The sequence below is a fragment of the Trachemys scripta genome, chromosome 2, assembly GCF_013100865.1.
Source record: "Trachemys scripta elegans isolate TJP31775 chromosome 2, CAS_Tse_1.0, whole genome shotgun sequence".
NCBI lineage: Eukaryota > Metazoa > Chordata > Testudines > Emydidae > Trachemys > Trachemys scripta.
This window is the reverse complement of record NC_048299.1, coordinates 90,566,437-90,583,305: the sequence shown is the minus strand read 5'-3', so window position 1 is coordinate 90,583,305 and position 16,869 is coordinate 90,566,437. Positions and strand designations below refer to the sequence as shown.

Here is a 16,869-nt window from a genome sequence, read left to right as displayed (position 1 = left end):
TCCTATTACTACGTATACAAATTATTTGTTGGTAATTTTGATTATATTAAATGTAACAGATGAACATTAGACCCATCTTGACATAACTGTACAGTATACTTAGAATAAAAAAATTAAAGGTTTCTAAATATGTATTAGTTAAGTGGAGCCTGAGTCTATCAAATAAATAATCGCAAATACTTTAAAACCATGTTATTTACCCATTACATAATAATGGCCCATTGATTAAGTATGTATTCATACTCTTTTTAATTCTAATACCTAGCTCTTATATAGTATTTTTCATCAGTAGATCTCAAAGCACTTCACAATCAAGTATATTACTATGTACATAATTAATTATTTTACACAATTAAGTATACTTCTTTATTGATATTATCAATAGACCAGACCTGTAGCATAAATCTGTATTAAGAATTATATGTATTCATCATCTGTGTAGTAACATTCTCAGCTATAGATTAACACAAATTTCCAAAATACTGAACTTCCTGTCTTGGGTTCTCAGATAATTTTTAAATGTCTAAACAAAACTTTGCAATGAAAACCAAATTTGAGACATTGAACATAATAAGGTATTAAAAATCCCCAACAGTAACAGAATTTCATCTTGACTAATGCCATTGCTACATTCTCCTATTAGATAGATGGGGAAGACCTCGATAAGCAGCACAAATAAATGCATCTCTTGGCAGCAATGAAGAAAAGTTGATCTGTTGGAGGGACTTACATGACTCGCTCACCCAGTTGATTTTGGGACATATATATCAGCAAAATGCTCCTTTGGTCTGGCCTTTGAGGGTGCTATTAGCTCAATGCAGAAATATTTAGCATTTCATTTCCCTGACAATGGCTGCAATGAGGCCAGTACGGAAAAAAAAAAATTGGGTGGAGTTACCCCTTAGCTGAAATAACTGCCATATTGCAGCCATCTCAAAGGTGGAGCCACTAAACAGAGGGAAGAGGATTTATGTTTTCCACACATAACAACCCATCAAGAGATTTCAAGCAAAGAGGACATAGCGGCTTCGGGGAAAAATACAGTATATGCATTTACCTCAGGTTAGCATGCTGAAATTTTAAAAAATAGACATTTCTCAGCATGAATAATTTCTAAAATGTCTATCGATCAATGTACATCGGCCAAACTGGACAGTCCCTACGTAAAAGGATAAATGGACACAAATCAGATATTAGGAATGGCAATATACAAAAACCTGTAGGAGAACACTTCAATCTCCCTGGACACACAATAGCAGATTTAAAGGTAGCCATCCTGCAGCAAAAAAACTTCAGGACCAGACTTCAAAGAGCAGTTCATCTGCAAATTTGACACCATCAGCTCAGGATTAAACAAAGACTGTGATGGCTAGCCAACTACAAAAGCAGTTTCTCCTTCTTTGGTGTTCACACCTCAACTGCTAGAAGAGGGCCTCATCCCCCCTGATTGAACTAATCTCGTTATCTCTAGCCTGACTCACTCTTGCTTGCATATTTATACCTGCCTCTGGAAATTTCCACTACATGCATCCAATGAAGTGGGTACTCACCCACGAAAGCGCATGCTCCAATACGTCTGTTAGTCTATAAGGTGCCACAGGACTCTTTGCTGCTTTTATCAATCTCTATCATCACTGCAGAGATGACCACATCAGGCTACAACACATTTTCTATAAACCTTTAGATCTTTTCAGCGATAATAATGCAAATGTGATCTTTTATTGACTCCAAACTCATACAGGCTGGGGTTGCACCCTGCAGTGCTGTATTAACAGTGAAATATTTCTCAAATATGCTTTACAGTGATGAAGCAAATGAATACGTTATAGGTTTAAATTCAATTTTTTTAGTTAAAAAAACCCCAGACCTCTTATACAAATTGTGCAATATGTCTTACTATATGGTTTCAGGTACAGTACTTGACGAATGTTCTAGATAAACCGTATATTATGCTTCCTTAAAAGAATGGATTTATCACATACTTATTTAATTCTGTTGTCACCTATTGTAATCCTGCCCTGATCAGTGGTCAGTAGTGACCAAAGCTATTACCATCAAAATGAATGAGAATAAGTTGGTGGTCTCTACTCAACCCCTAGTGACCAGGTTTAAACTAACCACCAGCATAACTGGCAGATCTGATGGGGTCCCAGCAGAACGACATGGAGTAAACTGATAGGGGACTGAATTATTCATCCAAGCCTAAAGCAGGTTCTCCCAGGTTAGAATTGAGGCACTTTGGCAAAACAGTTTGGGGAACATTGCATTGCTGTTTCCTATGCTGTACCATAACTGTTCTGTTCAGGTTAAATAGGAGACTTTGGTTCCCAAGGCTACCAATCAGGCCTTACACTGAATCATTCTACCTCTCAGTGTTATTGGTTTTTTTTTTAATGCCTAGATCACTTAGTTCTCAAATTTATACACACACACACACACTTTATTATTTAACATTAAGAAGGATATAATCAAATATAGGCCCCATTTCATACTTAAGTACATGAGTAGTCCCATTGACTTTAATGGGACTACTTAGTTGCTTAAAGTCAGGAAGATGCTTAAAAACCCTGCTGAGTTAGGCCATAGCACTTATTTTTGCCTTTAAGGAGCCAAATTGGTGGAAATTCATTTATTTCAATTAAGTTACACTTATAGCAGGATGAGTTCCTCCTCCTCTCCTAGTGAAGAAGTGAAGGCTCATGCCCACATGACTGGCACGCTCAAAATGAAGTTATTTAAAACAGCTGTGACACCTTTTCTAAATTTCCTGTATTGTGAAATGACAGCAGTGTCTGTTTCAACATTGTCTTCCAGTCAACTTGTAAAGAAATAAACCATCTCCAGATGCTCTTATTTGGTGTTTGTTTTTCCATCAGTCGTCTATAATGAGAGATCGAGAAAGTGTGTGCAGTGAGAGTGAGAGTGTTTGCATTTAGTTCTAATACAACGAGAGAACTGATAGAACTAAAAAGAAGAAAAGTTTTGTGACAGCAAATATTTCTCAAAGAACCAACAATTTTCAGTTATTTTTGCAGTTTTGTCACATGGGATATATCCACACATTTACTTGATTAAAAAATTGCTTCTCATTTTTTTCTTTGATTTCATTTCAATTAGAATGGCTATGTTTAGTTGATCACATTTTAATTTTTTATATGTGGGCCAGCATATTTAGGGGATAAGGACATGAAGGAATGTTATACAAGTATTTTAAACTTTCATAGAAGAGATGCTGAATGTCATACTGCTTTGATTAGTATAAAGAATATTTATAACTGATGCTATTTGTAACAGACTAATTACTGGGTAGGTGGGAGCCTATCAGAAAAAAAAACGGCAGTTCAAGAAATCAGTCTTTAACTTGATGGCTAAATATATTACTGTGTGTCAAGCTACTGGACCAACACACTGCAAAAACTTAAGTGTATATTCACATTAATGGTACCTAGGAAAAGGGCATGTAACATACTGAAAAAGGAACAAGTCCTAATAAATCAATAAGTGCTTGTCACAAATACAGAAGGTTCCTAGTATGGACTGCATATTAATAAGGGTCAGTTTTGGGGGATCCAAACTCCTACAGAGGGATGGACAGGCACTGAGCCTGGGCCTTTGCATTGCAAGTTGGGTATAATCATCAATGTCTTGCACAGCTTGTAGCATCCCTTGTCTAGTCCTTCAAACTTCAGATGAGATAATGGGGGAAAATTTAGATTTGGAGGCAAACCCCTTTTAGCTGGCTGAAGTGCTAAGAGCTGGTCCCTCTCTTTTTTTTCTTGATTCTTGGCAACCAGTTTGGGATCCACATTGTAAAATCTTCAACCCAGTAACTGTTGCAGTCCTGCTTTGGACCTTTAGGATTTAGGTTAAGTTAACAACATTACAGCCTCCATTTTTAGTCATGCTCATGTGTCTGTCTCTCCTTCCACTGTTGAGCTAGGGTCTAAACTCCTGAAATATCACCTTTGCATCTTCTCGCTCTCATGTTGCCCAAGAGTTTCCTTTCTAGTGCTATCACTGGTGGATTTTTGTTTGCCATCCTCTTCCTAAGGCTATTTGTGAATTATGGGAATATCTCCTTTTATGGGCCATTACACATAACACGGGTATGTATGAAACGACAAACACCTAGCAGAGCGTCTCCAGTGTGAGCTACAGTGCACCTCTAGCATTGCCCTAAACATCTGAAACTCATCTGGGGCATCCCGAAGGACCCTTTAATCACTGATCAAGTGTTTGGTTTTTTTTTAAATGAGATTCATATCTGTTTTGTGATTTTCAGGACTCAGCTGAAAAACCCAGAAAAGGCAGCTGGAGAGTAGACACACACTATAGCCTTGTCCACACAGTTTTTGTACCATTATTTTGGTTGGGGATGTGATTTAAAAAAAACAAAATAACAACAGGTAAAGCAGTATATTCCCTAGTGTGGATGCAGCTATAGCTCTATAAAGATGCCTTATTGCCAGCATATCTTATTTTACTAAATTTACGGGAATAAGCTATACCAGTGTAAACACCATTATATTAGCATAATGCCATCCACGTTAGGGAGCTGTAAAACTTTAATTATTCCAATTTCAAACCAATTTAGTTAAAGGAGTACAAAAATTCTTTGCAGGCCAGCCCTTTTTTCCCCAGAGAAACAGCTCAGGCGATCTGTCTTCACAGGAAATTCGTGGACACAGTCTGACAATGAAATTAAGAAATTTTAAAAAAATGACAAACAACTACAGTTACCTGAAATCATATATTGAAAATTGGTTTTGAGTGTCCAAAGCTTTTGCCTTTGATATCCGTGCAGACTCTTTCTGTCCTAACTTCACTTAATTCAGTTTGGATACATGTCTACTTCGTTGTGATATTTTGAAAATGAGAAATAGAGGTTTTTCTTTACCTAACAATCAACAACCTTGTTAGGCTGATAAGCAACGTACATATTACTTTCCACAACGTTTAGAGGAAAGAGTACACAGCAAGTGAAGAAAAATACTATTTCCAACTGAAATTGCTGGGGGAATTTAAGTTGGCAAATGAAACCCATATTCACCAAACTTTAATTAACTGAAATTTTGGGGGTAACTACAGCTCAGTTATGACTCCAAATTTGCACTGTATCCAAGAATGAAAATGCCAATCAGATAAACATGCTGCTAGGAACCTCAAAGAAATTACACACCAGCAAGCACAGTTCCTTGAAAGCTCAATGGCATTGTCTTCAGTGCATTCCAAGATTGTAGGACCTTAAGTATAGATTCTTTGAAACTGACTGGCATCACTTTACTGAAGTCCAGGATTAGTGAACCACTGTGTAACCTCTCCAAAGAGACAAACCAACCAAAGGGCTTTGAAGAAGCTGTGTCGTGAATTGCTAATGCTGGAGTATAGTGAAGAAAGACAACTGAAGTTTTGAAAAGGTCAGTGAGACGCTTCTCACTATGCTCCTGATCTGAGAACCCATAATGCAACTTTTTGAAAACCTCCTTGCAGGTTCCCTCTTTAATTTGAAAACCAGTTCACTGGAAGGTTTTTGGTGCTTCTCTGAGATCTTTTGATAAATATGCTTGAAATAAATGCTTTTTTTTAGGAATTTATAATCTTCAAAAAATGGGTGTCTAAAATAGAAGGGACGGCTCTTCACAACACATTTAGGCATATATATTACTAACACACACACACACACACACTCCAATAATAGTGTGCTGTGACACTTTTGTATTTTTATGTCTGATTTTGTAAGCAAGTAGTTTATAGTGAAGTGAAATTTGGGGTACACAAGACAAATCAGACTCCCGAAAGGGGTACAGTAGTCTGAAAGGGGATACAGTAACCACTGTCCTAGAGTGTGCAGGAACCATAATTTTGTTTCAAGGGGAGTTCTATAATTCTGTTTTATTTCAGAACAGAAAGAAAACAAAAAAATTCAAATTTTTCCACAAATCAGAATTCTGGAAAAAATTGCATTTTGGGTCCATCAAAATGTTTCATTTTGATAAAACTGAAAGAGTTCATTTGGATTTCAACTGTTGACATCATACTTCACAGTGTTAAAAATTGAAATGAAAAGTCATTTTGAAATGGAAAATTGAAATATTTCGTTTTGAAAAGGTCTAAATGGAATGTTTCAATCATATTGAAATGTGGGGCTTTTTCTCCAATTTTCACTTCAAAATAATTTTTTTCAAAGGCAACATGTTCTCACAAAATGCTTTGCTTTTGACACAATTTTCTGGAAAAACATTCCACTGGAAAATTTCCAACCAGGTCCAATACTTAAAGAGATAAATGCAAAATTTAATTCCTCTCTTTCACTTCTCTACTAGAAATTACTTCCAGAAACACTGTATAACCTGAAGGCCTTCATCAACTGTTTTTCAGTTGCAGGAACCTTTGTATGTAAGAAATTCTCTGCAGTATTACAGACAAGAATATAATTTCACTTGACCTGAATAACCCTTAGTGGACTGCAAAACTGTTTCAGTAAATATTAACCACTAAAGTGATTCAAAACATGGTCCTTAAAGTGCATCACTTTTTAAAAAGCTAAACACGTTAAAATATACTTTGATACTTGAGTTGCTTTTTGTGTTCATAAGTTCAATTGTAGAAGCTTTTACAGATGCTAGGAAAATTTTGCCAGGACGTGTTCAACTGAAATGATTTACAGAATATGATATAGTCTAGAGGTTAATAAAACCCACCAATTTCACAGGCTTTCACAAATAATAAGATGAAAACATCAGATAATTTTCAACTATCAAATATTTCAGTTCTTAACTTTCTGTTTTTGAGGCATATTCAGCAGAATGGCTAAAGGAACTGTATTAGTCTTCTGGGACAGGAAGAATAAGGTTTCTGTAAAAATGTTAAATTAATTTTTATAGTGATGCAAACTCAGGGAAGGGTTGTTAAGGGATGGCCTTCTGCCACAGGGTGGAGTTTTGTTTTGGTATCCTTTTAGAGCTTGCAGGTGTTTGGCATGAGCTGAAATCAGAGCCAGCTGTGATATTTCAACTCTGATATTTCCCTCCCAATACTTCTCAGAAGTGATGCATCAGGATGTCTTACACCTGATGTACTCAACTTGTGTGGTATGTCTGTAACTGTTCTGCTAAAAAATACCATTTCAGGATTCATTTTTATTTTCTGCTCATAGCATTGATATGATAAAATGTATCAAGGAGTGTGGTTTTAAACATTAGCTAACAAATTATTAAATTGTCCATCATGCACCCATCTTATTCTTTTTTAAATTTCTGCCAGCCATTCGGGAAAAAACAGTGGCATTGTATGGTGACTGTAAAAGAAAAAACACCTAATGAAAAAAGTAAGAAGAATATTTTCATTCCCCTTATTTAATAGCCAGAGATCTTTATGCTTTCATGGCCTATCTGCAGTATGGTGCGTACCTGCTTTTGTTTTGTTTTATCTTTTGGAGGAATTTGAATTGTTTCTGTTAAAAAAAATATGTTCTCTTTTAAGTTTGTATTGTCTGAAAAACCTCAAACCACATTGTATTTCATACACATGTTCCCAAGGGTATGTTAAATAGGACCATACTCGGGTCATCCAGTAAATTTTTAAAACTTTTAAAGAATTCTTTTAATGTACTCTATGATTTTGGCCTGATTAAAAGAACATATCTTAGAAAAAGAGAACTTGAAAAAAGACTGAATATAAAACGCTGCAAGCAAATAGCCTATACAGTATCTTTATAGGACCTTCTATAAATATACGTTTCTCTCTCTCTTTCCCTCTCATTTTTTAAGGAAAACAAGTTGTCCCCTTTAACGGGTCTTAACTGTGTGAATGTGTAAGCGGGGGAATGGTCCCGCTATTGTGGGGAACTTTCCTGGCTTCTGCACTACCCCGGTGAAGTGGGCTAGCGAAAGGATCCGAGTCCTCGCTCCCACTTTCTTTACCCAGAGGCCTCCCTGCCCTTGAGGACCCCCCCTTTCACTCTCCTGTCTGGCAGAGTCCTCATAAACCCCGACAAGGCTGGGCCCAGGATTCCTGGGGGGCTCGACCCCCAACCCTGCGGTGGTCACCCAGGACAGGGGCTAGGGTGTCCCCACTCCGGGGTACTCTCTCTGCACTGGGCACCTCCCTGACCCACTGATCATTTTATACAATTTAAAGCAAATACAAGTTGTTTAATTAACAAGTAATTTTAAAAAAGAATAAGGAAAAATGGGAAAGGTTAAAGGAAAACACATCACCCTGCTCTCTGGCAGGGAACATTACAAACAGTGTCTCTGGAACGTCAGGGCAGTTCAGTCTGTTCCTTGTAGGTCCCAGGCCTGCTTCTCCGGCCCTGTCTGTGCTGCAGGGACGCTGTGGGTTGGACACTTGCTCCGGTGGTGGCCACACGCTCTCAGGCTCTAGGTGGCAGGACCCTTTTTCCCAGCGTCGCCCCCGCCCGGTCGGGGTTATGATCCCCCTGCAAGTCTGGCTTGCAAGGCCTCTTGGCTGAGGCGTCTCCCTGCGCTGGGCCCACTGCCCAGGGTCCCCCTCACTCTCCCCAGCTGCTCACCGCACTCGGACTGCACACGGCTCCGGACTGCTCCAGCCCCGGCTCCAGCTCCACTCGGCCTCAGCACGGCTGCTGCTGCTGCTCTGCCTCCAGCTCCCTGGGCTGCTTCTCTGGCCTCTCTGGCTCTGGTGGCTGCAGCTCTGCCCCCAGCACAGGTCGGCTCTGCAGGCTGCTTCTGTGACTCCGCTCCCAGCTCTGACCTGCTTCCTGGCTGCTTCTCTGGCCCCTCTGGCTCCGGTTGCTACAGCTCTGCTCCCAGGGCAGGGCTGCTCTCTCTGGGCTGTGCTCTGGCTTTGGGGCTGCAGCTCTGCTCCCCAGCTCAGCTCGGGCCCCTGCTCTCTCCTTAGCTCGGCCCCACTCTGTCTGACTCAGGCCATTCCAGTTCACACGGAGGACGGGACCCCCTCTGGCCTCCTGACTCCCTGATTAGCCTGCCCGCCCTGTCAATCAGGCTGATCTGGAGCATTGGCCTCTCCCCATTGCCCCTGGGGACTGTCAGTCTCAGGCTCCTGATTTGCCATCGACCCTTCCCCTTTTAGTGCTGGGAGCTAGCAACCAAAACACCCCACTGAATGTTAGTAAGGGGGCAACAGTCCCCTTACAAATGTTTTCTTAACTACTGTATCAGTGACCCTAAGAGAGCAAATGCCTGTCTCTCAACCCTTTTAACCTCTGTCTCCCTCCCCCTCACATAGACACTGATTGACTTAGCAGTGAGAATGCCTGCAGTATTCATTTTAACAACACAAATGAATAAAAGATTATAATCAGTTGGGAAAAGGTAGACAACGTTTCATTCCATTCATGGAAAAAATGTATCACCTGGCGATCCAGCTTAGACAAAAACTTCATTTTTTTGGCAGCTCAGTTAGAGTATGATTGAAGCGGTTAATGATGTTAACAAAACATCCCAGGGTCAGACAAATTGTTCTAATCTGAGTTTACAAAAGAAATTATATGGGCGTCTTTTGATCCCCATGGTTCCATGGTGGGGGAAGGATACACACCTATAGTTGATTGAATTGTATACCATTTCAGTCCTCCCTTTTAGACTTGCTTCCCTTTCCCTTCAGTCTTGCTTCCATCCCTCTTCCGTTTTACCCCATGCGCTTGGTCTTTGGCTGCTAAAGGCCTTGTGGTGCACTGTAAAGCATTTTGCAGCATTGCTAACAGCTGTGCTGGCATAACGCTTTGATGGTTGTTGACATGCACTACATTGTGAAGCCTCAGTCACCAGTAGTGTGAGCCCACATCTGATGACTGCTGCTTTATATTAAGAATGACAAAAAACTGAAGATGATTAGAAAACAGTGGGGATGAAAATTAATGAAACTGTTTCAAGACTTAATGTTACGGAATATATATTATATTATATTATATTATATTATATTATATTATATTATAGTACTATTGCTAGTAAAAGACAGCCAGGGGAAGAACCTTCATAGCATGTGGATTCCAAAGATATCCTGGTTAGAGGTAAAGGAAAGTCTATCCACATCCAAAGACACTGGTTTGGGTATTGCTTTTGGTTCTCTACAATGAGGCAAAGCTAGTGAAATTTAAAAATGTGTTAGCTGATTGTGGTAAATCTTTGAGTTATAAATCTACTGCCTTTGTCTACATTTAGTGCTAAGTGGTGTTTAAAAATGTGTTTATTAACGCAAGTTAGCTAACATCTCCTAAACACAGATTTTCCTAGTCTAGGCAGATCTTGAGAGAAGATGAACAAAAAAGAATTCTTCCATTATTTCAGAGTGATCACAAAGTCCTTATACTGTATATCGTCATATATCTGATACTTTGGCTATGATTATGGTATGGTCTTGTTGGGAAATATCTTCTATTCCTGTTATAAATGGGATTTGGGAGTATTGGGGATATATGGATTACAGGCAAAGTTTGTCTCTCTACAAAGGAAAAAGGACACTAAACTATCTAAACTGCTACATGCCACAAGCAGCCACAACAGTAGTTCCCTTAACCCACCCAGCAATATTGTTAATCTTTCCAGCTATACTCTTAGCCCAGCAGAAGAGTCTGTCCTATCTCGGGGCCTCTCCTTTTGTCCCTCCAGACCCATGAATATGATACAGTTCTGCGATGACCTAGAATCCTACTTTCAACGTCTCCGACTCAAAGAATATTTCCAACATACCTCTGAACAGCATACTAACCCACAGAATCCTCCCTACCAGCACTACAAAAAAAAAAGGATTCTGCATGGACTCCTCCGGACGGTCGAAACAACAGACTGGATTTCTACATAGATTGCTTCCGTCAACGTGCAAAGGCTGAAATTGTGGAAAAGCAACATCACTTGCCACATAACCTCAGCCATGCTGAACACAACGCCATCTACAGCCTCAGAAACAACCCTGACATCATAATCAAAAAGGCTGACAAAGGAGGTGCTGTCGTCATCATGAATAAATTGGAATATGACCAGGAGGCTGCTAGACAGCTCTCTAACACCACATTCTACAGGCCATTATCCTCTGATCCCACTGAGGATTACCTAAAGAAACTACACCATCTGCTAAAAAAACTCCCTGACAAAGCACAGGAACAAATCTGTACAGACACATGCCTAGAACCCCGACCAGGGGTATTCTATTTGCTACCCAAGATCCATAAACCTGGATATCCTGGACGCCCCATCATCTCAGGCATTGGCACCCTAACATCAGGCTTGTCTGGTTATGTAGACTCTGTCCTAAGACCCTACGCTACCAGCACTCCCAGCTATCTTCGAGACACCACTGACTTCCTGAGGAAACTACAATCCATCGGTGATCTTCCAGAAAACACCATCCTGGCCACTATGGACGTAGAAGCCCTCTACACCAATATTCCACACAAAGATGGACTACAAGCTATCAGGAACAGTATCCCTGATAATGTCACAGCTAACCTGGTGGCTGAACTTTGTGATTTTGTCCTCACCCACAACTATTTCACATTTGGGGACAATATATACCTTCAAGTCAGCGGCACTGCTATGGGTACCCGCATGGCCCCACAATATGCCAACATTTTTATGGCTGACTTAGAACAACGCTTCCTTAGCTCTCGTCCCCTAACGCCCCTACTCTACTTGCGCTACATTGATGACATCTTCATCATCTGGACCCATGGAAAAGAAGCCCTTGAGGAATTTCACCATGATTTCAATAATTTCCATCCCACCATCAACCTCAGCCTAGATCAATCCACACAAGCGGTCCATTTCCTGGACACTACTGTGCTAATAAGCGATGGTCACATCAATACCACCCTATACCGGAAACCTACTGACCGCTACACTTACCTACATGCCTCCAGCTTCCATCCAGGACACACCACACGATCCATTGTCTACAGCCAAGCTCTAAGATATAACCGCATTTGCTCCAATCCCTCGGATAGAGACAAGCACCTACAAGATCTCTATCAAGCATTCTTAAAACTACAATACCCACCTGCTGAAGTGAAAAAACAGATTGACAGAGCCAAACGAGTACCCAGAAGTCACCTCCTACAAGACAGGCCCAACAAAGAAAATAACAGAACACCACTAGCTGTCACCTTCAGCCCCCAACTAAAACCTCTCCAGCGCATCATCAGAGATCTACAACCTATCCTGAAAGATGATCCTTTACTCTCACAGATCTTGGGAGACAGACCTGTCCTCGCTTACAGACAACCCCCCAACCTAAAGCAAATACTCACCAGCAACCACACATCACTGAACAAAACCACTAACCCAGGAACCTATCCTTGTAACAAACCCCGATGCCAACTCTGTCCACATATCTATTCAAGTGACATCATCATAGGACCTAATCACATCAGCCATACCATCAGGGGCTCGTTCACCTGCACATCTACCAATGTGATATATGCCATCATGTGCCAGCAATGCCCCTCTGCCATGTACATTGGCCAAACCGGACAGTCTCTACGCAAAAGAATTAATGGACACAAATCTGACATCAGGAATCAAAATACTCAAAAACCAGTGGGAGAACACTTTAACCTGTCTGGTCATTCAGTGACAGACCTGCGGGTGGCTATATTACAACAGAAAAACTTCAAAAACAGACTCCAAAGAGAGACTGCAGAGCTAGAATTGATATGCAAACTAGACACAATCAACTCCGGTTTGAATAAGGACTGGGAATGGCTGAGCCATTACAAACATTGACTCTATCTCCCCTTGTAAGTACTCTCACACCTATTATCAAACTGTCTGTACTGGCCTAGCTTGATTATCACTTCAAAAGTTTTTTTTCTCTTAATTAATTGGCCTCTCAGAGTTGGTAAGACAACTCCCACCTGTTTATGCTCTCTGTATGTGTGTATATATATCTCCTCAATATATGTTCCATTCTATATGCATCCGAAGAAGTGGGCTGTAGTCCACGAAAGCTTATGCTCTAATAAATTTGTTAGTCTCTAAGGTGCCACAAGTACTCCTGTTCTTCTTTTTGCTGATCTGATGGTGTCAAATTTGCAAATGAACTGGAGCTCAGCAGTTTCTCTTTGGAGTCTGGTCCTGAAGTTTTTTTGCTTTAAGATGGCTACCTTTACATCTGCTATTGTGTGGCCAGAGAGGTTGAAGTGTTCTCCTACAGGTTTTTGTATATTCCATCTCCATCTCCTAGAACTGGAAGGGACCTTGAAAGGTCATCGAGTCCAGCCCCCTGCCTTCACTAGCAGGACCAAGTACTGATTTTGCCCCAGATCCCCAAGTGGCCCCCTCAAGGATTGAACTCACAACCTGGGTTTAGCAGGACAACGCTCAAACCACTGAGCTATCCCTCCCCAGTATCCAGAGGGAAGGCAAACTTTGTCAGAATCAGGGAAACTATCACAGTCCTCCCTTCAATTTGGTATGCAGTTTTCAGCAGGGGCACTTTAGTGATACTTCCCCCCCACCCCACTTTCAACACATCATCGCTTTAACCTCTAAAACATCCTCTCTCTCAGATTGTCATTGACTTTTTTTAATGCTGTGGCGCACTGAACAAAAAGTGCAGGATCTCCTTTTCAGTATCACCCTATGTATAACCCCCCAACCAACTAACTCCTGAGTAAAATAAAACCTTCTGCAATGTAGTGAACAAAACCCAAGCTTAATCCCTGTGAAAATTATGAAGTGAGAAAGTTGGCCTGGTTATCCTCCATAGGCAAAGTCAGCATGGTGCTACCTCATTTCAAGGAATAACAGTGCATTAATCTACCAAAACCTCCACTCTTATGCAGCAGTAGCTTTATAAATGCAGGCCCTTGATATACAATAAATGTGTTCCTTTATCACACATTCATTTTCTGTTCTTTTATTCTTGTGCACAGTCTTGGTATATATACTATACAGTCTATACACTGGTGCACAGCAGATATTACATACAGAACAGATTCATTTATTTCACTAGTCAATCCTATTTTACAATTTTTAGTGATGCATTTTGATTCCTTGAACACTCTCGTTCCTTTATCAGATATTTGATTCCAAGGATGTTCACTGTGCATACATTTGCACTCAAGTAGATGTATAGTCTGTATGGAACAGGTTTATTCCAGCATCAGGAATTCATTTAAATGAGATTCACTGAGTAGCAGAACAGGTGCAAAATACAGCCTGTTAACTTTGTTTGACACAACTGGTTGAGCTGGCGAGAGAACAATCAACCCAACAAGCTCCAATGGGAAAATCAGTGCAGTGCCCAGCTTTCATAAGTTTATAGGCATAAAAAGGTAAGAATATTTTAACCAAATGTATGGTATCTGTTATGAATAAAGAAACATTTAACTTTGTGAAATACTGAAAGCAAAAGACAAATTCCTCTTAGTTCTTGGGAATTCCTAGCCAAGAAATAGCTCAAAATATTTCTGCATCATATTTTCATTCAACTGTATTCAAAGCTTGATAATTTTTATCAATATACTTTGTAGTTACACCTACTATAAAGACTAGGATGATTGCTTGTGAGAGTGAAGAATTATTTTCCCGCACTGCAGAATTTGCCTAGAAAAATGTTGCTCTCCTGTCCTCTGAAGAACAGATATTGACCACTGATGAGAGCAAGATACTGTACAAGACTTGATGTACCAATGGCCTAATGCAATATGGAAAAGGCTATATTTCCAAATGTGCACTCCATTTTAGGGTCAGCAGTTAATGATCGTTCATAAGTATACCATGTTACTAGCCTCATACTCAAAATAAATGACTTGAATCACATTTTTATAGGTAGTTGAAAGCTGGTGTGGAGGAAAGCAATTGTTATTGAATATTTGTAAAACACGTTACTAATGTATCACAAAGGCTCTATGAGAACTGACCTGAGGATCCGAGAATACTTGCTGCATACTGTTGATTGGACCATATGGAACACCACTACCTTCAAAGAGTTCAAGCCATTTGGTGGTCATTTTTTCTGAAAACCTAGGAACAAACAAGGAGCATGTGGTTTAAACTCTCCGTTTCAGATTCCAAAGAATGCAGAGCACCCCCATCCCCCTCACTGATTTCTTCCCAGGCAGTCAATAATACAACAAAAATGTGCTGCATGTGTTCTTTGGAAATGCAAAGACTAAGCCTTAGGGCAAAGATCATGGTTAGACTGATTTATAATTCTATCTGATTGTCTGATGCAATCCGGCAACGATGCAAACCAAAATTATCAACATTTCCAAATATGGATCAATGGGTTTCCTTGAGTCCTTAATTACAGTAATGTGCTTCACATTTTATTTATTTATTTAACAACAAAAGAATAGACATGATGTGGGTAAGAGTCTAATGTACGAAAGTGTCTTATTTTTGATCATAAAGATCACTGATTTAAAGCAGTACAATGTTTTTCCTCCATTACATTTGAAACATATGTCAGACTTAACAAAACACAATTGTTGGTCAGATAACAACATCAACTACATATTTATTTGCTGTACGATTATATAATCTGTCCTCAGGACATCCGGTTGAGCATGTGTGTGCTCTGCTTATCCTGTGTAATCCAAAATTCCCAAGTCTTTTTATACCATTTGTAAAGCTTAGCTCATTTCCTTGAAAGCATTCAATTTTCAGAGAGTCGGAAGTCCTTCTCTCTACCGTATTTCCCTCCTGAGATACTTGCATCCTATTTCCATAAGTGCAATTCTATTTCTTGTCTGCAAGGCAGAGTTACCGGTGTCTGGACAGTACAAACGGTCCTGAAGCAAAGGCAGTAACTAGCAAGTACAAGATGATATTTTCTATTGGTTTCTGGATTTCTGAAGCAGAAATGAACTGACATGGATTCCACCTCCTAAATTTCCTGAAGATACATAACATGATTGTCTGCCAAGATACTGGCCAGGTTTAAAACCATTGAGGGGAGGCAATAGGCATACTAGATTCAAACACATGAAGGAACTGACATGTAGTATATTTCCTGTTAAGTTTTCCTGCATAACTGACATTCTCTATTTCACCATTTCCAAGTTCCTGAAGTCTAATAATCAACAACATTAATAACACTAAATTTTAGTTCAAGAATGCACTGTTCCCAAACATCTCTGGATGTCTAATAAAAATGTTAAAACAAATATTTAACACAAAGGCTATAGAGACAAAACTATATCAGAGTCAAAGAGACCCTATGGATAAGTTGTACACATTATATGTGAAAATACAAGTAGTCTGTAACTGGCTGCAAAGTATTTTGTGATACTTCGGAATGAAAATGCTAGGGAGATAAGCTATGTTGCAATGTTCTGTATTGCATATTGGAAATGTGTCTATCCTAGCTTCACTTACATTTCTCTTTTCTGTACAGAAGGGGTTTTACCCAATTTTCATGAAGTAAATTTAATTTATGCTACAGGCAGCGATAATTATCCAGCATTAAGGTGAAATTCACCCTGGTGCACAAGGCATTTGCATTTCAAAGCAGTGAGACAAAAGGTGTACCATAACTAGAGTTCTTCAAGATGTTTTGTTCTGATGGGTACTTCATGCGAGGATCTGCATGTGCCCATTCTCATTTAATGGGAGATGCTTGTCAACAGTGTCCACACCTGCACCCTACACATCATCTTCATGTTCTGGTACAAGAGTATATAAGGAGGGATATACACCTCCTTATATACTCTTGTTGTGCACCACTCCAGTTCCTTCTCAACCGTGAAGCCTTCTTGGGAAATCTAGGTTTCTTTCTGGGAAGTTCGGTGAACATGATAAATGGGCAGGACGATTGATAAACGGGCAGGACCATTGAGCTGTTTGAGACTTGCTGTATTTCCTTTTTGTCACAGGTGTGTAGACGCCAAGGCATTGAGCAAGTCTTTGGTGGGAGTAGAGGGACCCA

At 39.9% G+C, this 16,869-nt stretch overlaps 1 protein-coding gene across 2 annotated transcripts in view; it reads right to left on the bottom strand.

Annotated features, from left to right (window-relative positions):
- Window positions 1–16,869, bottom strand: part of SUGCT (succinyl-CoA:glutarate-CoA transferase) — a 491,880-nt gene that overhangs the window by 233,863 nt on the left and 241,148 nt on the right. For both annotated transcript variants that reach the window (XM_034761248.1, XM_034761249.1), the window contains exon 12: window positions 14,861–14,963. In XM_034761248.1, coding sequence (XP_034617139.1) covers window positions 14,861–14,963 — 103 coding nt within the window. The remainder of the gene's footprint in view (window positions 1–14,860; window positions 14,964–16,869) is intronic.